General features: G+C 42.4%; 2 protein-coding genes and 1 long non-coding RNA gene across 5 annotated transcripts in view; 1 reads left to right on the top strand and 2 right to left on the bottom strand.

Moving 5' to 3' along the window:
* Positions 1-1662: 1662 nt before the first annotated feature.
* CEP95 (centrosomal protein 95) lies at positions 1663-18742 on the top strand. Of its 3 annotated transcripts, XM_059485589.1 has the most exons (23): positions 1663-2032; positions 3408-3536; positions 4511-4618; positions 5489-5599; positions 6557-6665; positions 7145-7254; positions 8056-8160; positions 8631-8821; positions 9265-9334; positions 9947-10035; positions 11111-11229; positions 11544-11679; positions 11852-11966; positions 12331-12494; positions 12774-12866; positions 13257-13407; positions 14517-14677; positions 15086-15160; positions 15597-15749; positions 16740-16886; positions 16976-17047; positions 17120-17301; positions 17403-18742. In XM_059485589.1, exons 1-22 carry the CDS (start codon positions 1756-1758, stop codon positions 17294-17296), a joined length of 2862 nt encoding a protein of 953 aa, XP_059341572.1. In that variant the 5' UTR covers positions 1663-1755; the 3' UTR covers positions 17297-17301; positions 17403-18742. The 3 variants fall into 3 exon arrangements, with proteins under 3 accessions (XP_059341572.1, XP_059341574.1, XP_059341573.1); XM_059485591.1 differs by having other exon boundaries at positions 9992-10035; positions 11595-11679; positions 17120-18742; XM_059485590.1 differs by having other exon boundaries at positions 11595-11679; positions 17120-18742.
* On the bottom strand, positions 4480-9310 carry LOC132081725 (uncharacterized). Its single transcript, XR_009419730.1, has 3 exons — positions 9282-9310; positions 5935-6111; positions 4480-4789 (listed from the first exon to the last, which is right to left on the bottom strand). It is a non-coding gene; the product is annotated as an uncharacterized LOC132081725 (long non-coding RNA).
* Positions 18743-19011: 269 nt separating the features above from the next.
* Positions 19012-25907, bottom strand: part of SMURF2 (SMAD specific E3 ubiquitin protein ligase 2) — a 60728-nt gene continuing 53832 nt past the window's right edge. Inside the window, exons 16-19 of the mRNA XM_059485592.1 lie at positions 25466-25586; positions 23983-24184; positions 22968-23043; positions 19012-22693 (exon numbers count right to left, since the gene is read on the bottom strand). Of these exons, the coding sequence (XP_059341575.1) occupies positions 22594-22693; positions 22968-23043; positions 23983-24184; positions 25466-25586 (499 nt within the window). The 3' untranslated portion in view covers positions 19012-22593. The remainder of the gene's footprint in view (positions 22694-22967; positions 23044-23982; positions 24185-25465; positions 25587-25907) is intronic.

Raw genomic sequence — 25907 nt, 5'->3', positions numbered from 1 at the left:
ACCTTTATAATAAACCAAAGCTGCAGTGTATTTTTTTCTCCTTTTAAAGCAATTCCATGCTTATAATTTTCCTTGCCTTTTTTTAAATTTAGTGTGAAGAAATTCACAGCATTTAAGATCTCGACCCCATACAGATCTACATAATGAAAATATAAAGATGGTTTTGATCTGTTCTGTATTATTTTCTGGCCTTTTAAAAAATTGTTGCTAAGAATAGAGCAAGGTTGGCAAAGACTAGAGGTCTGCATGATATTGTCCTCAAAAGTAACACCTAAGTCAGGATTATTTTGTTTTTGAATAGCCACAGCTGTTCGACCCTCAGCAATTTGGAATTCCACCTTGCTCAACCATTTTTGTTGTAATTAATTTTTTATTTCAATAGCACTCCAACTTGACTGGTTTTGTTAATACTATCCCAGCAAATTTCTAGTAGAGGAATCTCCCCAGGTTTTTTTTCAGTGTAGAGTTACTTATTTAATATGGCTTGTGAAAGATTTTTGTCCCCAAACACCCCTATTAACACTCTCCACCCTCTGACCCTACAGGCTTCCTGTTCCTGATAAGTTTGAAAAAGATTTTTGCAAAGACTGTAAAAATAAATTTTCTTGTTCTATTGCATTTATCTTAACACAGATTAATTTGATTGTGTTTGTGTATAACTGTGTGGCTCCTGTTACTGTGCTGTTTAATCTTTCCAAGGTTTTAATGAACTGAAAAGACTAAACAAAAACACAGCCCCTGCCTTGTCTACACGCAGTTAAATCTGCAAGGAACTCCTTTCAATTTCCTTTGTAAAAAAACTTCCTCATTTTTCTGTTCCACCCTCCTAAGTTAAACATCGTTGATTTTCCCGTGTTCTCTTAATTATAGCCAACATATGGAAACAAATCAACACACCGTTGCGGAGCTGCGTATGTAGCAAACTGAAATTCGTGTTTAGTTTAGTTTCGATAGCACTGATCTGTGTTTGCTTACACACAACAAAAGCTCTTTTGTGTTCTGAGGTGCTGTGTGCACTTGGATTTGGATCTACAAATAACGCCCGTGGGCTGCTGGAGCTCACAGCACTGAGGTTTAATTGCTGGGTAAAATTGGAACCTCATCTGCTTTTGTTGAGCTCAAGGAGTTTCATGACAAAGGGCACCATTTTTGCTTTCAGCATGGAAAACCCAGAATTTCTAAGGAGCATGGAATTCTGTTGCTCAGAAAGGAAATAACAGACTTTCACCATCCAACCTGTCCAATAAATTGCATGCCAGCAGCTAATACAGTGACTTTCATTTATAGATCTTATTTTTAATAAAGGTTTTAGCTCTCATTTCATGCAGAAATGCCTTCGGATTGCCTGTCAAACCTGTATCGCGGCAATGAACACCAACCCCAGGTAATGGACGTACCGGCCAGCAAACGTCCCGGGTCAACCTGCAAGGTCAAGCACTAGAATTTTCCCCCGCCCCAGGCCGGCGCTGTCCCCACCCGCGTTACCGAGGCAGCGCCACCCCCGCCTCCCGTTCAGGTGACCAAGGCGGAGCCTCACGGACAAACCCCCCCTCCCCCGCCGCCATTTTACGCTGCCAGCCGCGCTCGGCGGCCGGAACGCCCCGGTTCTGGCCTGTGCTGCCCGGGAGTCTCGGCCCGCGGGGCCCTGCGCCGGTGGCGGCACCGGCCGGGCGGAACCGGAGCGCTCGGGCGGGGAACGGCGGGGCCGCACCGGGGCCACCCGCCACGTGACCGGGGAGCGGCGGGGAATGCCACATGACCGGGTCTGCGGCTCGGCTTTGCGGCACGGGCTCTTTCTCTGCTCCCCGCTCCCAGCCCAAACACGGGCCCGTTCCCAATCCCCTTACAGGGGGGATCGGCCCCGCCCCGCTCCGCTCCCGTAACACCGGCCATGACCGACAGCACCGGACACCGCTGCGCGCGCGGCCCCGCCCCTTCCTGCAGCGCCTGCCCAATGGGCGCGCAGGCCGCCGTTTAAATGGCGGGGGCGGCCCGAGCGTTGGTGCCGCCATGGGCAGCGCTGAGGGCGCAGGTAGGGCCGGGCCCGGGGGGCTCCGAGCGCGGCTCGCGGGGCTCGGCCCTGAGGGGCCGTGCTGAGGTGGGGCCCAGCCCTGAGGGGCCGTGCTGAGGTGGGGCCCAGCCCTGAGGGGCCGTGCTGAGGTGGGGCCCAGCCCTGAGGGGCCGTGCTGAGGTGGGGCCCAGCCCTGAGGGGCCGTGCTGAGGTGGGGCCCAGCCCTGAGGGGCCGTGCTGAGGTGGGGCCCAGCCCGCTCCCGGGGTTCCGGAGCAGCGGCCGGCCCGGCGCCCGCAGAGCCGGAGAGCTTCCTTCTCGCTCATCACCCCTCCCCGCTGCTCGCATCGCTGGCACAGTTTTATTCAGCTCGTTATTTATTAATTTATAAAGCTCATCCATACAGCTCATGTTTATTCATTTATAAAGCTGTCGTTTTTTTGTGTTACGGCTTTTTAAGCTCTTTGTGGTAACCTCTTCCTTCCCCTCTTTTGTCTTTGTTCCTTTCCTCGTGACACTTTTAACTTAATAAAGCTGCAGATAAACAGCAATCAAGTGTTCCAAGACATCAGCCTGAAATGTAGGAGATGCTGCTTTAACCTTTCATGCATCTGAAACTTAAAGTGATACCTGGAACTGAAAGAGGAGCAGAGGGATGAAAAAGTAACACTCCTGTGTACAGAAGGCTGAAAACTCTACAAATTAGTTTCTGTTTAGTAATTCTGTGCTTTTTGTTTCCAAAGGGGACTTATGCCATCTCCCATAAATTAAAGTTCTTAATGCTTGTTAAAATACGTGTCCTTCAAAGCACATGGATCTCAAGTCTCAAAGCTTGAGGACAATCACAATCTCATTGTGCTCAACAGAGCACTTGGTGGGACCACCTCTGTATTCTGCTAATCCTTAATAATTAATTACAGTATAATTTACTTTTCATGAGGAGTATTTACATTGGCACTGATGACATTGCCTGAGACTATTAGAGAACCTGGGTTTGTCAGAGAAGTTCATATTTTCCAAAAAAGAACCTGTCATTTCTGATCATTGATAAATAGTGTACCAAAGCTTGGCTTCTTAGAGTCTTGAAGGTTTAGAGTTCCTGGCTATGTGCCCAGATTCAAATTTGTTTTTCATTACATAGAAAAAAAAAAATAACCTGCCTAGCCAAAAAAATTAACCTGCCCAGCCTGTGGTACTTAGGTGCTTTTCACCTCCCAAGTCCAGTTGGGCTATGATTGCACTTGAACAATGTTTAATATTTTGGATGGATGGGTCAGCCTGCTGTGTTTGACCACCTCTGGTGGAGTTATAGACACAGTGGTTACCTTTCACTGTAAATAACCACATCATTATTTCTGTGTTTTTCAGTTCTGACATTTATGTTTTTCTTCTGAACAGATTGGGTTGATGTTGCCAATGATCTTTGTAGGACCTGTCACATAAACCAGCACATAAAGCATCTCTCAGAATGTGGGGCTGACCTGTTTGTTCGTCTTTATGAGTCAATCTTAGGAGAAAAAGTACCAGGTAGGAATGATAACTGCTAAATCTGGTTTTTATTTTTGTCTCTGTGTAGTTAAATAAAATTGAAACTTGTAGTACTTCCTACAGATGTAGGGATTTAAAGTATTTGCATCCTTCCAAAGACAAAAATAGAAGATTGTAATTCTTTAAGAAGATTTAAGTGGTGTTGGCCAATTTTATTTTAACTTTGGACTGCTATGAATGGCAGCTATGAGGATAGCCACAACAAAACTACTGTAAATGAGGCCTTGAAAGCTGTCTGTGGGCATAGTACTTTTGAAGGGTGTGAACTGGCTTATTTTATCTTACAGCAGTGTTAACACTGAAGTCTGCTCTCATAAAATGCTTCATACTTAGAGTCTGTAAAGCTGAGCTGTGATTTAACCCTGCTTTAACCCAGCTCCACTGGGCTCCAGTGACAACCACTAAGCAAAGTCTGTACAATTATGCATTTGCTTTGTTTATAAACTGTTATGTGTAGGAAGTGTCAGACTACTGATTGCAGAAGGTTTTAAGAGCACTGAGGTAACTGGCACCTATTGAAGGTAGAAGTCTTGTTAAATGTAAGCACAGAACTAAAAATAATGCTGTTCCCAATTCAGCAGAGTACATTGCAGTGCAATCAGTGTGTGACAGGGAAAGAAGAAGCCCTAACACAAACTGCAATTCCAGTTTGATGGTCTGAACTAGGTGTGTGTGCTGGGAGTGGAGGAGGAGAAATGCTTGAGTAATCTGTGCTTGAATTTAATCCTGATAAAACCTCACATCTTCCAAGGGGTATTACAAGTTTGTGCTCAATATTTATAAAAGGTTTTTAGGACCATATATGACACTTGGGCTTTTCATCAAGCACACAAGGTACTGAAAAATACTTGTATTTCTGCTTGTAAGCAGAAATTAAAGCAGTTTCATTGTTAAGGTACTTGCAACAAGCTATCCATTTAAATAGTCTAAAATCTATTCTTTATATTAAATAGATTTCATTGCTACTCCCAGAAGCCAAGAGGATGATGCACATAATGTACAAGCAGTAATAGATTCCCTGGCATTGGATTATTTGCAGGTCAGCTTATCTCACATCACAGGTAAGTACTTGGTTTAATGAGACAAATGCAGTTGAATATTTGTGTGGTTTGATTTAAACACTTTAGGAACCAGGTGTTACACAGCTTGCTCTCAGACTTGCATGGCATCTCTTCTTATGGTATGGATGTCACCAGAACATTGACCCACTGCCTTGGACATCAGGTTATACACTGAAACAGCAAGCAGAGAATAAATAAGAGTAAGAAATGTTAACTTTAATATCCAGCCATGCTTCATCTGACTGCCACAGTGTTACCTGAAATCTGCTACTGGCTCAGGCTTGGACACTGTGCATCATAATGTACACTTGGATACTGGATTTTAAGACATGACCCTGGAGTTTCAAACTTGTTCATATATTTTTAAGAGTTGGGGAGTAAAGAGTTGAACTGTGTTTTTTATCTGAACATAGATTATGGCTTTCCCTGAGTATTCCTGTGTATGGTCTCACACAGCAAAGAATGAAAACTGCTTGATAAGAATTATCTGACTTGGTGCCTGTATACAGTGGCTGGTGTTTGCAAAATCCTGCTGCTACTCCATAGACTGCTGTCATGTGCTATTTTTATGTATAAGAAAGATATTAAATACCAATTGTCCCTGAAAATATCTCAGAATATTTATTTTGTGAGTGTGTCAGCAGTTACTGCATCAATAAACTTATTAGAACTGAAAAGATGCAAATTTAGAACACTTAAAATATACTTTAGGCTTACCTACATAGTCATAAATAAGTGACCTTAAGGTGTCTTCTGAGCTGACACCTTTACAAGAATTTCCAAGCACTCTTCTACAGAAAATTCCTACTTTTGAGAATATTTCTTCTGTGAAGTACTAATTATTAATATGTGTCATTACCTTCTCTTAAGGTGAGAACATTGTGAAAGGAGACAGGGAATCTATCAAAAACCTCCTTGAAATATTTGATGGTTTGCTGGAGTATCTTAGAGAAGTCAGTGAAACATCTTCTCAGACTGGAGGTGAGATGTAAACCCAAAGTGTTTCCAATGTAGCAAAGATTTATTTGGGTTTTTTGGTTACTTATAACCTTGACAATGGAGAGAAGAGAAAGACAAAACTGACCTCAGGGGAGGAAAATTTCAGGGATGAAGCTGAATATTTGCATTCCTCATTTTCATAAACAATAATAAAATAGATAATTTCCCCCCAAACTTACATAATCTTTCTGAGAAACCTACTCTAGACAATTCATCTTTTATTAGTTGCTTTTCAACCTATAAGTAGATGATTTAGGATTCAAGGAGGTGAATGTTGGCTTTAATTGGAAGAATGAGCAAATATCCCTTTTACTTACCAGGAGAGAAGGGGTCAGCAGCCTTTCCAGGAAGAGGGTCCTGGGACAGGTCCATAGCAGGGGTTGTTTTGAGGAAAATGGGAGGAGAATCTGCTCAGCCCTGCAGAGGCATCTTACTGCAGGCAGTGCTGGTCTGTCTCAGAGCTGGTTACAGCTGTCACCACTGGCTGTTGCACCCTGTGACAAGGGGAGAGAGCATTTGGTGCTTGAATTCCTCCTGACCTGCTCCAGAGTGGACAGAGCAAAGGGGACAGGGGGAATGTTCAGTGCCTCTGCTGCTCTGCCCTTCCCTCAAACTGCCAGTCTTGTTACCCACTGGGGGTTAGTGGCTCAAATTTTCTAGCTATAAGTGCACAGTTTAATTCTTTTGAGGAAGAAGAAAGGTTTATTAATATTTTCAGCAAGGGGATATATGGTAATAGTATAATTTTTCAAAATTTACCATAGAAGTTGCCTCACTTCCCCCCCCGTTCATGTGGAACATCACATGTCATCATTTTAGATAAAACACTACAGTGTTGATATTACACATAAACTGTTCTGATTATATTGGAAGTACTACCTGTTAGTTTATTGGTAGAAGTAGCTTTCCTGAAAATAATTACCTCTTGTTTATGAGCAGCTGAGATAAATGTGCTGTCCAGTGATGAAATTCAAATTGCACCTCAAGAGCAGCTGGAAAGCACTGCTGATCAACTTACAGAACACACACTACTCTCATCAGCTGAAAGGTAAGAACAATTCTGAATATCTGCTTAAACACAGTGATTGACTGTGTATCTATAGACAAATTAGTAGGTTTTTTAATAGTATAGACACCTACTGATTGCATATGCCAAAAGGAATGTGAGGTGACTCCTCTGATTGGGCTAAAATTACATCTGGGGCTTCTTTTGCCCTTGAGGAGTTGCTGCTTTTGTTTCCCTTAAGTTTACTTAAGGGAAGATTGATTTGTTCAGCTGAGTTCAGTTTGTGGTGGTTGTGGCTCCTGCCCTGGTTTTCAGCTCAGTTTATGTTACTCCTGCTCTGGTTTTAAGCTGAATTTATGTGACTCCTGCTCTGGTTTTAAGCTGAATTTATGTGACTCCTGCTCTGGTTCGCTGTGTGGCAGCAGGGCCGTTCCTGCGCGGCTCTCGGCAGCTCCATCTCGTGGGCTGCACGGGCAGAGGCTGAGAGAGGAAATATTTGATGGCTTTGTGTTCCCCCCTAGGTCCCAGTCAGAATATTTTATTCTAACTTGTGATACAGATGGCTCAGGATCTACCAGTGAATTAATTAAACTTGGAGATACTGCTTATTCATTTTCCAAGAGAGGGGAAGGTGAGTTTGGGTGAGAAAAAATTTTCAGACTTTTCTCTAGTTAGACTCCTAGAGTTTTTTTGTGTTTTTTCTTTTTTGTTTCCTTTTAAAAAGTTACTTCTTTCAGTTTTAAATCCTTGTTAAAAAGGATTTAAATACTGTTTTAAATCCTTGTTTAAAAACCCCCAGACAACCCACAATAAGCAAATACATCTTGCTGAAGTTAAAATTTCTGGAAGTAAATATTCCAGGCATTATTTTTCCTGACTCTTGCACTGTTTTATTTGGATAAAGGTTTGTTGTTTGAGTTCTAATTCAGTTCTACAAAGGCATTTTATCTTGTTCAATAGAATAGGAGAATTCTGAAGACTTTGTTTCATTTGTTGCAGTGTAACATGTATTATTTAAGACTGTAAAAATTATTAAGTTCATTCTTAAAGAAGATTTCTCAGGAGTGTGTGCCCCTTCAAAACTTCATGGGTGGCTCTAAAAGGAGTAGTGTACAAATGACTTAAATGGAGCTCATTCGTATTTCATATTTTTTAGAAGAATATTCCAATTCTTCCTGTTCTTATTGATGATTCATCTCCTCAAGTAGAGGCATGAAGAAATATTATGAATTGTGAACATTTCATTGACTGGAGTTACAAATAAGAATTTAACAGACCTATTCTGAGCTTAGTATGGATTGCTGACACCAAGCAATGAGCAGACATTAAAATTGTCCCTCTCAACAGTTCATAGCAAGGTGCTTTATAGATCTTAATTTAATTTTTTAAGCATCCATTTCTAGAATTTCAATGCCTGTGCTCTGTCTAGCAGGAAAGGACACGGAGGTAGAAGAATCTGAAAGCACAGAGGCTCTTATAGCATTGCCCAGACAGTTCTCAGAAAGTGAAAGGGGGACTGAAAATGAAAGGGAAGATGGTGAGTATTGATTCTTCTGACAGCTCATCCACCTGATTCTGATTTAGGGGTGTAGGGAACTAGGGTAGTGTGAAGAAGAGCTTTAGTCATGAATGGAAACACTTTAGTCATGTTTTAAAATAAATTCTTTCAGAAAAGCAATATTTTAGTTTCTCAGAGTGGGCAAACTTCCATTATCTGGGGTATTTCTGCTTAGCTAGGATTTGGCTTCAGCTGGGCTGTTTTTAATTTGTATTGTGGTTTGTATTCTTTTCTTTTGTGGTTCAAAACACTAAAAAGTCTTTGTGGAAGATCTTCACATTTAAAATCATTTTCTCAAGGCTGAAAAATGTTACAGCACTGTCCTGTGCAACCCAACAAAGGTGGCAGCTCACATTTGCTATGCAGACTCTTCTCTTTGTTATGTACAATGCACAAAACTGCTCTGCTTTCCCAGATAACACTGCAGTTGTCTGTGTTTGCCTCTTCAGGAGGGATGGAGGCTGTTCCTGAACCTCAGCAGGGGAGTTTGGGTGTCAGTGCTACCAAACTGGGGGAGCCCATCCAGCAGGCAATTCCTCTGCTGCCCCCGTTCCAGCCCTCAGATCCAGCCTGGAGAGATCCCCACAGCTCACACAGAGCAGCAGCCCTGCCTTGCAGAGAGGCACTGAACATTCCTGCTGTAAGGAAAAACCTTCCCTTTGATTATTTCATTTTCTTTTAGTAACCAATACTGCTTTCATTTGAAAACCTCCTAGTTTACTTGCAGAATGGGAGTAGATGCTCCCTGAAGAACACTTTTGAATGTGTCAGAGTTTATTTCAGTTCCAGGAATTCTGGATTGTAGATTCATTCTTCACTAAGTGTCCAGAGAGGAATTTAGTTTGAGGGATGTGTTTATTTTATAAATATACACATATATATATATAAAAATTTATATATATATACATACACATCTTCACAGTCAGTGCCAGAGTTTACAGTACAGTAAACAAAATAATTATAGTGATTTTTATCTATCTATAAAATCAGCATTGATTTCCATTTGCAGACAGACCTGATGTATGAGCTTCCTGTCAGCACTCTCCTGTGAATTTATAGAACACATCTTGCTTTTTATTTCAGATTGAAAAGTCACTTACCCAAAAATTTCCTGATGTTTCTGATGGTCTTCCTCTATCCAGAAAAATCCCTGGTGAGAGAAAATTTTGCATCCTCTAGGGTAACTCTTAAGTGTTATAATGTTGCATTTATTTTTACTGGCACCACAAAAAACATTGTTTTGAATCTGCTAGTGCATTTTTTTAAATTCAGCCACAAGTTCATATTTCTATCTCTGCTTTACAGAGAAACAAAAATAGGTTACTTCTAATCTGTTCCCTCTACTGGAAAAACGTAATCCATGTCCCCAATTCAACTCCTTTCTTAGTTAATCCCCTTAAGATGGGTCTGTACCACAGAAACCTCTTCCAGCAGATAAGTCCCATGGCTGAGCTTATTCTGAGCAGAGAAACATGGACCAAACAAGGCAGTTTCAATTCTAAAAAAAAGCCATTAACTGCTATTGTAAAAAAGGTTTAGAAGCTATTTTTTTCAGTACTCATTTTCTCTGTTGCCTTGGAAACACTGCTTACCTTTTTTAGTTTCCATAGCATTCCCATGACACTGAACATTGAAGACGGGAGAAATTACCAAAATGAATGTCACAACTGGGTAACCACAGTTGCTTTGTCATTCTATTCTCTGAATAATTTGGATCCACAGGCCCTGGCTCACATCTTTTTTTCCTTGTTGCCCACATTAACAGGCACAGTGCCATTAACTCACACTTACCTGTCATCTGCTTCTGCAGTGGGAGAAATGCTGGGAGGTGATGCCAAGGACAATGTGACAAAGGTACATGTTACATCTTAATTTTTGGAATTTCAATCAGTAGTTTTTGATTTCTGCTTAATTTGTCTGTTATCTTGTGGCACTTCTGGACTTATTTCAATAATATGCAATCAGTGATGCAGTGTTGTTAGACTGGGATTATGTGCAGTCTGTGAGTCATGTCAGTTCTTCCTGGAGCTGTTTGCTCCAGAATGTACAGAGCCAGCACCCACAGAGTTCTATTTATCACAACCAACCAGTTACTGGTTATCTTGCTTTTTTAATCAAAAATGTACAAAGCACAGGAGTACAGTCATGTCCTTTCTCTGAAGTGTATCAGCATTCTAAATTAGTAAGAATTTTTGGGGTTTTTGCCATTAAAACTTAGATTTACTAATTTTTAAAGATCCATTAACTGCTTATTATATTATCTTCTTATATTTTCTTGCATTGTCCTTTACTTTTCAAAAACTGAATAATGCAAAACCCACAAACTGATCAGCACTTACCAATCTGTGCCCATAGAAATGTGTCTGTAAAGGAAGTTTCTTTCTCTGGAAACACAATTTTGCCTTCTGCAACCACAAGAGGTACTCACAGACTTTGCTTGTTCCAATAGTTTAAACAGCTTTTACTTCTACATTGTCTCTGAAACTCATTTTCCATTGGTGCATTTCCCAGGATGTCCATGCCAAGCCCCAATTCCTCCAGTTGGAATGGAGAGGTTACCAGGCAGAACTGAACCAGTGCAGCTGAATGGCACAGGAACAGGAGCTGAACTGCAGCTCAGTCTGTACTGAGGGAAATTCAGTTTATTTCCACTGCCTGGCACCAGTCCCAGGCTGATGAGGTGCAACGTGGAGATACTCATTACCTTAACCTAACCCTGTTCTGCTTCCATGGTTTAGCTGTGAACTGATCTTCCATATTTTGCTAGTCCATTTCTTTAAACATTCATTCTCTAATGCACACTGTCTGCAGTCAGGAGCCTGGAAATAGAAATATTTTTATATATCTATACTCACAGGGTTTGGGATGATTTTATTACAGCATCTCTACTCACAGGATCTATAAAACCTTCCTTTACTCATTTTCCTAGGTGCCTCTTGTATCTGAGTCTTCTATATCTGCCTCTTCTGAGGAAAAGCTCTCACAAGTGACTGAACAAGTAACACAAACCCCAAGACCCGAATCTCAGCACTGGCCTAGAACAACAAGGTAAATTCAGATTTTTGGTACTGAACCACTTTGGAACTTTGATTTCCATGGCCAGCCAGCCCCCTCCTCCCTTTTCAAATGAGATCTCTCTTTCCTTGGCTGTGTGACAGTGAAAGAATAATTCTCACAGAAAGATTTCCTGTTTCTCCTGACATATACTCATTTTGTTAAATATGTTATAGGCATTTACACATTCTGCTTTACTTAATCCTATAAAAACATGCTTAGGCAAAAAGTGAGCTGGAATTGTGTGAGCTAATGCTCATTGTCAAGTTTTTAGAAGAAAAATTAAATCTGTCTGCTTTCTGCTTTAGCAAATATGAAAATTCCACCCCAGATTCAGTTGAAGATTCACTTTCCCACAGAACAACCAAGGAGAAGGTGACCAAGGAGCAGGAGTTCCATGAAGCATCAGAAAATCTGTCTCGCAGGCTGAAGGAACTGGATTTGGTAAGTGCAGTCTCCTCTTTGTTCAGCTGAGCAATGCAGCTTTGGTAATGCCAGTGGAGAGAATTCTGAATATCAGTGCAATGTGGATGAAAAGGAAATCTGCAACTAACACCTGCCTTTAGTTCATTCAACTCTAGAACTGTCTATTGAACAAAAACCCTCTGTCCCTTAGATGCTGAAGAGAGCTTTGGGTGAGCACACAAGAGGAGGGGAGCTGCCAGATGAGGACAGCCTGTCCCACCACAGTGACAGTGCCATGGACTATGGCCGAAGGACAGCTGGGAGAGGTGACAATCCTTGTGCCACTATTGGGATGGAAACAAATACAAAAGAAAGCTGCTACACTGAATTACAGTTAGTTACTGAGTTTTGTATTGCTAGCTCCTTTCTATTTTATTTCTATTGCTAGTTCATTTCTTTGATCCAAACCTGAGCTGCAGTAACAAAATTGCAACAAGTTTATGTTTAACACTTAAAAAAACATGGTAAAAAATACAAGTGAAACACAGCTGCAGTAAAAACATGTATAGCAGGTGGGGGGAGAGACAGAATACAAGCTCACAGGACATGGTTCTGAAATGAGAGTCTCACAATACACTTCACTGGGTTTTTTATCTCAATTTGATACTCAGTGAATGCTCTTCCCTACAGACACACCATGTCCAAGGTACCCAGGCAGGCCAAGATCCCTCTCTCCAGCCTCTCCCTTGTCTCAGCACCAGGAACAAAAACAGAGGGGCAGAGGGACAGGCCAGATAAAGACAATCCTCAGCCACCTGCAGGAGGAAAGGGATGAAAGAACAAGAAAAGCAAAGGTAATTTTTATTTTTGGACTGGACCTTGTGGTAGTTCTTACCAACAGTTATAATAAACCCACAAAACCAGAACTTTTATGTAATGGGAGCATCTGGTCTCCTCTAGCAATCATATGCTGTTTATCTGTAGCCTGCTGAGGAAGAGACTTAAACCCCAAATTTTGTTAAAAAGAGTCTAAAGTGGAAGAAGCTACTTTGACCCATGCAGCAACCAAGTTAACAAGGTGGCTGTATGGAGTGAGTATTTCCTCTGACAAGTCCTTTTATTTTTGTTTTTAGCTGGTCAGTAAAGCTTATGAAAATGAGCTGAGAATTTTTGAAGCGAGGGAGAGGCAAAGAATTTCCAAGCTCAGAGAAGCTGCCAAGGAAATGGTAAGTGATGCACTGTTGGGATTGCTGGTTGTGTTTTGTTTGGTTGATTTTTTTCTTTTTAAATTTGTCTAGATGGTCTGTCCAGACACTTTAGGGAACAAGACCTCCTTGACTTCCAGTGTCACAGTTAGAACACTGTACAACTGAAGTAGTCACTTACCAATGTTAAGTGCTGCAGAAGAGCTGAGGTTATGCAATGATGAGATTTAACCTTTATTTGAACCCTGACCTGTATTTTGTAAATTCTGGCCTTCTGGAGAATCCAATGCAAGATGTCCAAGTTCTCATTCTAATGTCTGAAAGATGTTTAAGTTCTGATGGCCAAACTGTGTTCTGTCAGTGTTTCCCTTCTCATACCTGTTCTCCATCTGTTTTACATCTGCTCCTAAGGAACAAGAGCACAAAGAAAATGTCTTTCAAGAACCTCCAAAAGTGTCTCAGCCAGTGAAAGTTTATTCTAGAAAAACCACACCTCAGTATCCCAAACACAGCCAGCGGATTCCAAAACGAGGGATCAGGAAGCCAAAGCAAGCAGCTCCAAGTAAGAACTGCAAAACTGTACTTGGTGGAAAACTGGCATCTTTTGAAAGCATGTGTTGAACTCCAGGAATAAAGGCACCAGTCCAACATATACCAGTCAGCTGTAGCATTTTCCCTTCTTCTGACCTCTGTATGTCTGGATTTTTGTTAGGGGAGATAATGCTTTACATAAATGTAAACCATCAGTGCACAATCAAATTGTGACCCATTTACTACTTCCTTAAAATCCCTTGGATTATGTTCAGGGCTTTTTTCCATTGCTGCTACTCCTGTGCTTATTCCACTGCAGTCTGAGCTCTCCTTTTGTTATTTTTCTGAGCATGTATCAGATTTTAAATTGGGCCTGTGGCTGGAGCTGAGCCATGTTCAGGTCACTGAGCAGGATCTGTCAGGACCCTGCCTGTGTGGTGTTAATGCTGCCCTGGTTCTGCTGAGCAGGTGATGCTCCAGGAAAGCCAAGCTGCAAATCCCAGGCCCAGTTTTGGTTACCAGCACTGTGCATGCCTATGGATAAGATCACCAGATAATCTCCTACGTACCTGAATGTTGCTCAGCTACACTGGTTATTTTTATTCCAGTTTTTGAAGGCCTTTGGTAAATACCCTTTTGTTTCATCTCCCCATCATCTTTTCCTGCCAGAAAGATCAAAGATGTAATGGATGGGAATGAGGTGGTTGCAAACCAGTTTATTTTGCACCTGTTTACTTGACCTGGATCTGTCATTGCCACGGCTGTGCTGGCTTTATTTTAAGTTGCTGCAACCAGAGAGAGAGAGAAAGCAATCACTGATTAGTGATGGTCACAACACATGAAGAAAGAAGGGGGATACCTGTCTTAGCTGGATGTGGTAGGGGTAGGGAAATGGCATCTGAGCTATAAAATCAATTCTTCAGAGAAAACAACAAAAGACTGGGATTGCTTTCTCTGCTGCTGTACTGGCAGGATGAGAAGTCCTGCTGGGTTTAGCTTGACATGGTAACAGCAGCATGGTGGTTTTATACAGTGTTCAATGTAAAATATTTCTTGACTTATGCTGACACTGTCTGGATGAATTTACAACTAAATGTATTCTCCAGGAATTTATTGCTTACCTCTTTCTTTATCTTACAGTGACAATAAGAGACAATGACCTCCTCCTGCAGCTCCTGGAGGAGTTTCCCCACCTGCACATTTCCTCCCGTACTCTGGATAAAATGTGGCACCAGCAGCTTGCACAGACTGAGCACCTCAAGGCACCCTCTGCCAGACCTAGACCAAAACTGCAGAATGAAGTGAGTGTTGTCATTCTTACCTGCTGAATGCAGCAGAGATGGCCTGACAGGGCTCCTGCACACCCACAGCAGTGTGGGAGGATGTTCTGGGAGCTTGGTTAAATAGGGATGTACAGATTTACACACTTTTCATCAGCCACTTGAATCTTGTGGTCCTTCTCTGATAATGGTTTCTTGAGTACTGCCTAGGGTTGCTATTGCTGCTTTAAAAGCATTTTGTAGTTTTCACTGCTAGTTCTGAACGGTCTTTTAGTTTAAAAGTGAGTTATGAGATGCAAAAGTTGATTAACTTATACAAGGTAACAACCCAAACCCCAAAACATAGCAGAGGGCAATATTTAAATCTGCTCCATAGGACAGCTTGTCCTGCAGCACGATGCAAGTAATGAGCTTTTTTTAAACCTCCAGGTTGAACAAGCCTTGAAGAAACATGAGCTGCTTGCTGCAATTATCAAGAGAGATCAAGATCACAGCAAGAGACTGGTATGTTCTCTGAAGACTATTTGTTACATAATGCAGACATTTCACATGGAGCTAAAATGCATATTCCCTCATCATGAAAATGGCTTTTTGTCTTGTGACAACTTTATGCTTTTTGAGTAGCTGCGGTCTCAAAATGCCACATAATCTGTTTGTTGTGCAGCTCCTGGGGTCATGGGAATGGAAAATTATTATTATTACACTGCGGTGTTGCTCTAAGAGGTAAAAAAGTGCAAGGAGGAGAAACTTGAGGTCGTGTTGCAGCTCCTGTGACAGTGACACGACTTCACTACTCAGTGCTGACTAAGGCTTTACCTTAACTGCAAAGCTGGGCTGTGGAGCGGGTCCTTAGTGAAGGACCCTAATTAGCACTGATGAACAAAGCTTTGCCTGCAGGGTATATCTGTGGGTGCTCTGACAGCTGCTGCTTTCCCTCTAGCAAGAAATGAAGCAGCGCATCCAGCGGCAGAGGTGGGCTCAGAACAAGGTGACCGAGAGGCGGCAGCAGGCGGCGCGGGCCAGGAAATACTACGAGGATTACCGGGTGCAGCTCCGGGCCAAGCTGCTGCGGGCCAGGACACGCGAGGAGAGGGTGAGCACGAGATCCCTGCCCTGCAGGGTGGAATTCTGCCCTGTCAGGACCCCAGCGCTGAGGTTGAGGTCGGGTCGTTCAATGCTTCACCAAAGCACAGAGCCAGGATGAAGTGGCTGAGCAGTCAAGGTCACAGAAATGGTTCCTGCTCTGGAAATGTGGATCCAGTGCAGGGCAAACCACTGTGAAACAAGAAAGGATGATTTATGGGGCTAAGAGCAGAGAAAGGGTGAAGTATCAGTGTGGAAAAACAGGGCTGGTAACATGAGAAATTGGGGAAATGAGTTTTCAGAAACAGTAGGATTAAGAAGTTGTTCCTACAGTCACCATCCAAAGAAAACAATCTAAATCTTCAGTTAAGGGAACTGATCAAACAGGCAGCCTTGTTATTTGGTTGTGTTTGTAAAACAAAGTGGACTTTGGGACTGATATGATCTAATTAGGGCTGGACATCAGAGTGAGGGAAAGCAAAGAGTTATTACAACTCTGCAAGGACAGATACACAGTTGTCACCTTTCAAAATAAAAGATCAGAAGTTTACTGCATAAACCCCTGGTAAGGATTTGAGAACTGTTTGCCTGCAGCTGTGAGCTGCAGCTGGTAAGAGTTCTTGTGGAGGAATGGAAAGCCTGAGTCCAGGCTGGATTTCCTGCTGCTGGAAACCTGGATGAAGGTCCTGAAGTCAGGCTGCAGAGTACAGGGTGGGTTGTAAATCACAGTGCATGTTCAAAGGCCCTGGCTTGCACATTTGGGTCATCTGACTAAACTGACATGAAAAATTATTTTATCTATCAAAATTTCAGCTGAATGAGTAATACAAATCCAGCTCAGCTGTATCTGCACCACCATTTCTAGGTACATAATTGTGCTTTTTCATGGGCAATCCTCATGTAAACACCATTCCATCAGGAGCTAAAGCAGCTGAGAAATGTAAATGTACTTACAGGTTCCTGGGAAAGTTTCAGGTTTGCTTTTTTTAATTGCTGGCAGATATTTAAAAACTTATTTGAAGAAGGCTTAGAAATCCAGAAGCAAAGGCTGAGGGAGCTGAGAGTTTATGCTCGGGAGAAGCGTGATGAGCAATGGAGGGAGCACCAGGCTGAGCTGGAGTCCCTGGAGAACTACTACAGAGATCAGGTAAAGCTTCATCTGGACCAGGCAGATCATATTTTTCCACTTAGAAGTCTTTCTTTAATTAGTTCAACTCACACATGGGTTGTGTTTAGTTTTCCATGCTAGCAGAAGCTCTATCTCAAGAATTCCAACAAATCCAAGCCAGAGAGAAGGCACAAGCACAAGTAAGTACTCTTAATTTTTTCCAATTGCCTTTTCTTTCTACCTGCTGTGGCTAATGTCAGTATTTTCTTTAGATGCTACAAAAATCAAAAAGCGAGGTGAGATCAAAGATGGAGAAGGAAATACAGCAACTGCAAGCAGCAATCATGCACAATGATGATGACACCTTTTTTCAAGAACTGGAGGCAGACAGACTGAGATCCAGACTTCAGATGGCTTCCTTCCAGTACAGCCAGAGCCACTTCTTTTGACTTGGGTAAATGTCACTGCAGTCCTTCCTGGCTAAGATGATCAGTCTTTGGGTGTGAGGCTGTTTTATTCCTCTAAAATATCTGTTGTGTCATTTTGACTTGTCAGGAGTGGAGCTGCTGGGGTCTGGGATCTCCACAGCACTTTTATGATGACCAATAAAATTTCTGAACTGCTTTTTACCTTCCTGGCAAGGCTGGGGTGATGTTGGGCTCTACCAGAGGAAGCTGGGATGAAGTCAGAGTGCTTTAGTGAAGTTTTCCTGGTGGAACAGTTGGATGCTGAGGCTCCTCTGCATCTGTGCTGGGGCTGTTGCTGCTAAGCCAGTCTGACACCATTAGCCAGAAATCATGGATTGGAAAGCTCACAAAGCACAAGAAGATCTTTGAAAGAACATCAGAGGTTCAGGTTTCCTGTGAAATGCCAAGTTAGAGAATTCCTGCAATAAACCTGACATAAGTAACTGGGAATTTAAATACATCAAGCAAGGGAAGACTTCTTCCACTCCTGCTTCAGTTGTATTCACAGGGTTGGTGTTGCTGGCTTGATAAAATACAAAGGCATAGAAAATACTCTTCCTATCCCACAAATGTACTGGAAAAAAGGAATTTGAAACACAAAACAATCTTCTAAAGCTGTGCATGCTCAGCTTCTGCAAGAGGTGAACCCTGGGAAGGAGCTATGGACAGCCCACACTCACAGGTGCAGCCTGGTTACTCCATCTTCACCCTGACAGAACCAGAACTAAAGAATGATTAAATATTTCACCAGTCAGCTTTGACCTTACTTCAGGCTGTAATTTCTGCTTCCAGGAGAGCAGGAGCTGCCAGCAGGCCCTGCACTCCTGTAGCATCTTGCAGCTATAAACAGTGCAGGGCCAGCAGGAAATCCAGGTCTCAGCAGCCAAACACTGGGGAGGTGCCAGCACAGAGGGATGAGGGCTTGAACTGAGAACAATTACATAAAACCAAGCTGATATTAATGAAGTTCATTACTGATATAGCCTGTCTGACAAAAGTGCAACTCTAATTAGTTTATCTTGCTAGTAGAATAGTTCTTGCTTAAAATTGCTGTGAGAGAAGTGATACAGAAATACTGGATTTAACTGCACTGTACACACAATATTTAAAGGTTGCCATGAGGGGGTGTCTCTGATGGAACTGACACCACAGAGCATTCACACTCATTCACTGAAAAAAGAGCTAAACAGGAAAAAAAGCCCCCAACATCTGAAGGATCTTCTTTTACAGATTAAACAAAGCAGCCAGCTGTTACAGCATGAGACACCTCACTGCAAAAATGCAGACCAGAAACACAAAACCCTGACCTGTCCAAACCTTTTCAGGGAGTTGCTGTAAGCCTGGCTAACTTGAAGCCTTTAAGGGACAATATTTATCACCTAAGTTGATGAATTTTATCAAATCTTTACCAAATTTGCCTTTATTTCCCTCCAGGAGGATGGTGTAGCTTTGCTGAGTTTTGAGAGCAGTCTGTTCATCTGTTCACCAGTGCTGAGATAAAGCCCTTGCCAAGCCAAGGCAGTACCTGAGCCAGAGTCAGAGCTGCTGTGCTTGAGCAGAACATTCAGCACATCCTCACTGCAGGTAACAGCACCTAGAAGTCACCAAGTTTCAAGTATTTTCTCCTGAAACAAAGTCAAGTTACTTAAAAATGACATCGTTACATTTTAAAGATTTAATTAAGAAAAACTTCAAACTTTTAAAACCATTGATGCTGTGACAGTGCAAACAGCATACAATTTATTGCTCAACTTCTGCATGGGTACATACATTAAGTACTTAAAAACCATTTTATACAGATTTTTTTTTTGTTAAAGCTCATGTAACAGCTGGGTGAAAATACAATGATACCAATGCTAAAACACTCTGTAATAAATACAATGGAAATGATAAACTAAGAACTGTCAGTTTGTGGAGGAGTAATTACACTTGTATAAACTAATTACAACTACAGACAACTGAGGATGTGCAGAGCCAGGAACCTACTACATAGTGTAAAGTACAACAAATGGCACCTGTTAAGTGTGTGGTGCTGTTTAAAAAGATGCTACATCGAGCTGGAGGATGGTGCTGTGACAGGAGCAGAGCTTGAACTTCCATCAATGCAGCCTTTTAAACACACCAGGAGTTCAGTACACATGTAGTGTTGTGGAACAGGAATTTCAAAACAGCTTGTGTGCTCTGGACTTTAGTACAACACAAAAATTTGGTACAAATAAATCAGTTTAGGGAAACTGAACCTATGTGCAAAAAAAAAAAAAATTAGAATACATACTGTACAAAGCACCATTACAAAACTCTTTACACCGAGAAATTAAATCCTCTGAAACTCAACTGTGAACTGTATATTTGAAATCTACAAAAGTCACTGTTCATAATTAAACATTCATAATGAAAAGCAACAGCATAAAACCATGATGTGACATCTCTCTAAAACAACCAAAGACTGGATAAAGTAAAACCCAGTAAGAGGGACACATTGAAATAAATATTCACATTAATCATGGGGTGAAAGTCCAAGGTTAAAATGCAATATTAGGCTTAGCACCTTTTTGAGGAGAAAGTAGCTGACGTGTTCTTGAAACAAAATTTTGGAAAGGAATCAACCCTTTACCACTTTCAGATAAACATCTGACTGGGTGATGAGGTGCTTTAGTTAAAGCTCTCAGTCTTTATGAAGGTAGAAAGGCACTCAAAATACTTGGTATACTCATCCTCATCTGTCAGCTATGGAAAGTTCAATGCAGATTTGTCTAGTTTTGCCTATAATATATTAAATTTACAATATCTGTAGCAGTTAAAAAAATTCTCAATGCCATACCAAAATGTTTAGTAGAAAAACAGATGTACTGCTAAGGCTGCTGTGAAAATGAATGTAATTATCAGCTGATCTCAGCTCTCTGTTCTGCAGAGCTCATCTCCTCCCTCCCCAAAGGTGCTTTTGTGACAGCAAGGTGACCATAACCATGCATTCAATAAACCCACCAAATTTCCTATTTGCCATGTTCCATGCCCAGGGAGGCTGTGGCCACAGGCTGGGCAAACACAGGGGATAAAACAAAAACCCAAACCCTTAAAAAATCACTTCTGTCAGTTCCATGACACAAGGACCTGTCTGTAAAAAGCCTGCAGCAGCCACTGACCCCCAGAGCTGGCAGGGGCTGAGCAGAGCTCGGGCAGGGCTGGGGTGACAAAGTCAGGGCAGGAACCTGCTGGGCTCCCCAGAGCTGCACAGGGGCTGAGTTACTGCTGCCAGAGGGACCTGGGCAGCCCTGCAGGGATGCACAAACAGCAGCCCCTCAACAGGAGTGCAGGAGGCCACTGAAAAGAAAGGGAAAAGGAAAAGGAAAGCAGAAGGGGAAAAGGAGAAAAGAAAGGGAAGGAAAGGAAAGGAGAAATGAAAAGAAAAGGCTCTGCTGTGTTTCCAGCCTGGCTGTCCCAGCACCAGCAAGTCTCTTGGCTTTCTGTTTCCATCCCTCAGTAGCCTCATCCTGCAGCCAGCCCAGAAAGGGAAGCAAAGTCCCTTGGAACAAAGCTGCCAGCAACAGCTGTACAACAGAAATAATCAAACCAACATGTGGCTTTGGCTCACCAGATTCTCACCACAATTCTATAAAAGTAGTCCCTTGCCCACTACTCTAACACACAACATCCAGTAGTAGTTTACTCACTGTGGCAGTCAGACTTGGCAGAACAAGATTTAGTTTAAGCTGCACAGAACAGACAGTAAATAGCTGGTTCACTGTGACTGCCACTGCAAACATGGAACAGCTGCTTACATCCCATCCCTTTAGCATTTTCAATACCTTTGACTTTCTTCTCATTGGCAGTGAAAAAATAGTGCAGATTTGATGATTAATTGTAACCTAAGTTACAAAAACACAACACTGATTGGAAAAAAACTGCTACTCCTTCCAAATATTCTCGTGGCTGAGAGGAGAAGGGCGCTGTCTCTGAAGCAGCCTGATTTATCCACACACCAAGAGCAGATCAGACAGATCTCAACTGAGAATTTCCAAACTAACATCAAAGTTCAGTTCCCTCTACTGGTAGTGCATTTTATTCCCCTTCGAAGAGATCAACCCATGCTATAAATCATATATATACTTACTTCCATCCCTACAATCAATAAATTATGTGCTCTTACAACCTCATTTCCAAAGCACATTACACATATTTCAGTCAATACACCATTTTTCCTTAGCTGTAACTTAAACCCAAGTGTCATGAGCAGCTGGACAGAGATTACAACATGTTTTACCTGATAAATCTTTAGCATCAACAAATACAGAATATGATTTGGCTGCATTCAAACGAACTTTGGTTGACTGGACAGGATGGATTCTGGAACAAACTGCTGACAGGCTTCTGCTGGCAAAGCCCATCAGTGCTTCAACAGCTGAAAAATGCAGTGTTTCAATTTAAGGTCAAAAGCAACAAAAAGTACTCTTGACAGACTTGTTAGAAAAATGCTGTTTAAAAAAAAAAAATCAAAACATCTACTGTTCATTAAGAAAAGGTTATTCCACGTGTAAACACAAGGACTGTACCAAATAGTCTGTGTCACTCACTAGAAATTCTGCTGGAGGAATCTGACAAGTGATATAAATAGGACCCCAAAACATCATATCCGGAATTCCTGCTTGAAAAATATAAAAAAAGCCCCTGTGGCAACATTTACCTGGAATTTACATTGCAGAATATCATGGTTTACTATAAGAAAATGCAGTTAACATGTAAGTGGCTTTCATTAAAAAGATTAATGATTCTTTCAGCCAATTTTATGCAAAGTTAGAATAATCCAAAATATTTTTTTTCCAAAAATAGCAGGTATAGATGCTGTTCAGTATCATACATTTAAAACAGGCTGAAACGTGACTTGTACCGACTGCTGAAGTTGTGTCTTGGTATCTGAGAATAGAAATCAGGTAGGCAAATATAATAGATTACCTCTTACAAAAATAGTAGTAGTCTTTAAGTATAGAATACTGCTTAACTGTTGAAATGTAGGAAAAGTCAGCATTCTGTATGTTCAAGATATTAGTTTTTAATAGCAGCTGAATGATCCTATGGCAGGAACCACAGAACCTATTTTCTTGAAATAAAAAATTTTAAAAATTAAAAAAAAAAATCCAAAAGTTGTCCTTTCCCTCCCAATGTCCTAGTGTAGAAAAGGGAAAGTTTCCTGTATTTCAAGCATTTCTTGAGTCTTGGCTGAGGGAAGGAAGGGCTTTCTGGCTGACAGGAGTATAAATAGAGTCTGGGAGAGGCTGGCAGGGTCATTCCACAGCAAAGCCACAGGTCTCCTCGATGGCCGTGAGCAGCTTCTCGTAGAGCTTCTCGTAGCTCTCGTAGGCAGGAATGTCGATCCTGTTGAAGCTGGGGGGAAGCACAAGCACAGAGGTTTCAGCTCTGCAGCCACCACTGCCAGCTCTGCCTCACCTCACCGAGCTGCAGATGCTGCCAGCAAGGCTTGATTAAAGAATGAGGCCACCCAGCTCCATGAAACAAAAGCCATCTCCAGATCTCACACCTCTAAGGGACAGCTTTGATTGTGTCACAAAAGACAAAAGAAGTGAGACTGTTCCAAATGCTCTGACAGCAGATTGGTCTTTAAGCTACAGATCACAAGAGAGAACTGAGAAAGCCTTACCAGGTATGAGCTTTAGGCAAATTATTAGTGCTGGCATCGATCTGGTGTATTGTGAAGAGTCGTGGGCCTGCAGCACCTGAAAACCCAGAGCAGATCTGTTACTGTGAGGAATAACATGAAATGTCTTTGGTGCACTGCAACAAGAGAGCAACTAAATACAAAGAGAAGCTCTGCACCAAGGAAGATGAAATCATAAACAGGCAGGAAAAAACTGCAAAGTCCCAGTGGTTGTGGGACAGACCCCTCCTTGCCCACCCAGACAGCCCTGCAGTTATTTAAAGGAAAGGTAAGGGAAAAAGCACTGATAAGGAAGAATAAATCAGCTTTTTCACTCAGTGTACTGCATAATTCCAACAGTTTTTAATTTATCTTCTCTCAGCCCTCCTACAGAACAAAACTGTACCTGTCCCTGTTTTATAACTGTTCTTGAAGAGTGGCCAATTCCACTGAAATCCAACAGTGTCACTATGTCAATTCCTTATAATTTTATTAAATTAATCTGACTACTAGAAATCTCTTTAATGTCTCTGCTAAAGAAAAAAGACTGCAGCACAGCCATTGCTTAGACTTGGTCTGCACTGAAGATGCCACAAAGGACAGAAGAAGCTACAAATGTCCCAACCTGAGCAAAACTGGAATCCCGGTCTGAGCAGCCATTAAAAATACAATTCAGAGGGTCAGCGTTTCTCATGGGGACTCTGCTGTTAAATAAAAGTCTGAGCTTGAGTTGTGTTACTGCATTTCAGTCTAAAAGAGCTGTACAACTGATGAGGGCTTGTAAAAGTAGGAATTAAAACCCTGGATTCTGGAACCCCTTTGAGATCTGAGCTGATCAGAACCTCCTGCCAGAGAAGGAAGTGAAGAAATGAAATCAAAGAGCCATTTGCACCTGCTTAAGAAGGTACCACACAAACACACAGAAAAGAGCTACTGATTGCAATCAGACATTGAAATGGCTCTCAGAAGTCGCAGGGCAGCTGCAGCCCCACCCCAGCTCCAGCACAGCCGGCGTTACCTTGCAGCGCCTTGAAGCCCTGCAGAGGCACCCGCGAGGAGCCGGTCACGAACTGCAGCAGCCGCGCCCTCCTCTCCTCGTCGAAGAGCTCCACAGCCTTCCAGAACCACTTGACGATGTTGCTGTCGGGGGTGCAGTGTTTTAACCTCGTGTTTGCCTTCCAGTCGTTCACATCGATTTTTCCCAGTCCACAAATGATGAGCTGTAAATTTAAAATAGATTTATTATATTATTTCATCACTTGGTTTGGAGCCAAATTATGAAGAAATGATAGTGAAAAATGGACAGATTTTATACCAAAGGCAAATTGTAACTCCTCCCTCATCTTAAGCAATGCAGAAATATAAATTTCTTGTTTTTTTAATTCTACCTCTGTACACAAACCATTTTTCAAATGGTCTCAATTCAAATTAAAAAGAACCCAAACCATTTCACGCTTAGACAAGAGGGCCTTGACCAGTTAAACAGAAGCACAGACTGTACCCCTGTGTGACAGAGCAGGAATAATTCACATTTGACCTCAGGATTTCTTTAGGAACATGGCCCAGGGTGCAGTTTGGCTGGTCCAGCCCTGGAGCCCCAGAAGGAACCTTGTTCCTGTGACACCACACAAAGGACAGAGCTGACACTGCCACTGAGCTTTCAGTGCTCCTGAAGGGAGATCCACAATGGATCGGGTTCAGTTCAGGGAGGATGTGATCATAATTCTGAAGACATTTTTATGACTAAGAACACTGGACCTTCCCCTTTCTTATTCTACACTTGCAAAATGGCTCAGGGTTAGCAGCAGCTTGGCTGGCTCAGTGCTGGGAGTGAGAATATTTGGGATAAAGGAGGAGCAATCACCACATTCCAGCCCAGGGATCACAAACACATGTGAATAATTTACCTGTGGCCATTTTACATGGCAAACCCCTCAACTCCACAGACTGCAATTCCATTTCAGTTTAAAACAAGCTTGGGATCTGTGGATTTGCCTTCAGAGAATATTGTTTGGACGCTGATCCTGACATTCTGTAGCACACTTGTTTGTGACAGCACCTTTCCTTCTGCTGGATTTACAGGACCAATGGAGTCTGGCAGAACTGAGCTCTGCAAACCCCAGGTGCCTGACACCATTCAGGGCAGTGCATTAAGGGCTGACAGCTTCTTCTGCTGGCAGCATTGAACTGCACATGAGGAAACTGCCCTGGGAGAGCTCTGCACCAGGACTCTGATGGAGCAGAGAACAGCCCGAGGTCACTGCAGGTCCTCAGCAGGCTCAGAGGGGTTTGAGCTGCAGGGGAGCCACTTGTGCAGTTGCTGTGAGCTGTCACCTCCAGGACACGGCCACAGCTCTGATGGGAGGCACACACACAGCCATGGTCCCCCTGAGCTGCTCAGCCCTTGCCCTGCCCCATCCCAGGCGAGAGCACACCAGGACAGCCCCGTGTTCCTGCAGCTCTGAGAGCCTCAGCACACAGCACAACACTGCTGCACTGACCTCCAGCTCCTTCTCATCAAATGTCTTCAGCAGATGTTGTGGGATTACTTCATTAAATCCCTTCTGGAGCGCCAGAAACTGAGCTTCAATTCCTCGCAAAAACCGCCAGTTCACATAAAGCCTGTGAGCAAGTGCAAATTGGGTTTGTGGAGGATGTATTCAAAGGCAATAGAGCTGCAATTCCATTTATCCAGCCCCAAACCACGGCCCCACTGACAGGATTACAGCCGAGCACTGCACAACCCCACAGCACAACACTGACAATTCAACAGTGTAACTGTTGAAGTAAATCCAGCATTCCTACATCACTTCTCACACAGCAATTTTAACAAGAACTCTTCTACTACCAAGATAAACTAATTAAGAGTTGCACTTTTGTCAGGCAGAGGAGACTGTTTCAGTAATGGCCTTCATTAACAGATCTTCCCCACTGTAGAAAATC

The sequence above is a fragment of the Ammospiza nelsoni genome, chromosome 19, assembly GCF_027579445.1.
Source record: "Ammospiza nelsoni isolate bAmmNel1 chromosome 19, bAmmNel1.pri, whole genome shotgun sequence".
Classification (NCBI taxonomy): Eukaryota; Metazoa; Chordata; class Aves; order Passeriformes; family Passerellidae; genus Ammospiza; species Ammospiza nelsoni.
Note: the sequence above shows the minus strand (reverse complement) of the source record. Positions and strands in the feature narration are given on the sequence as shown.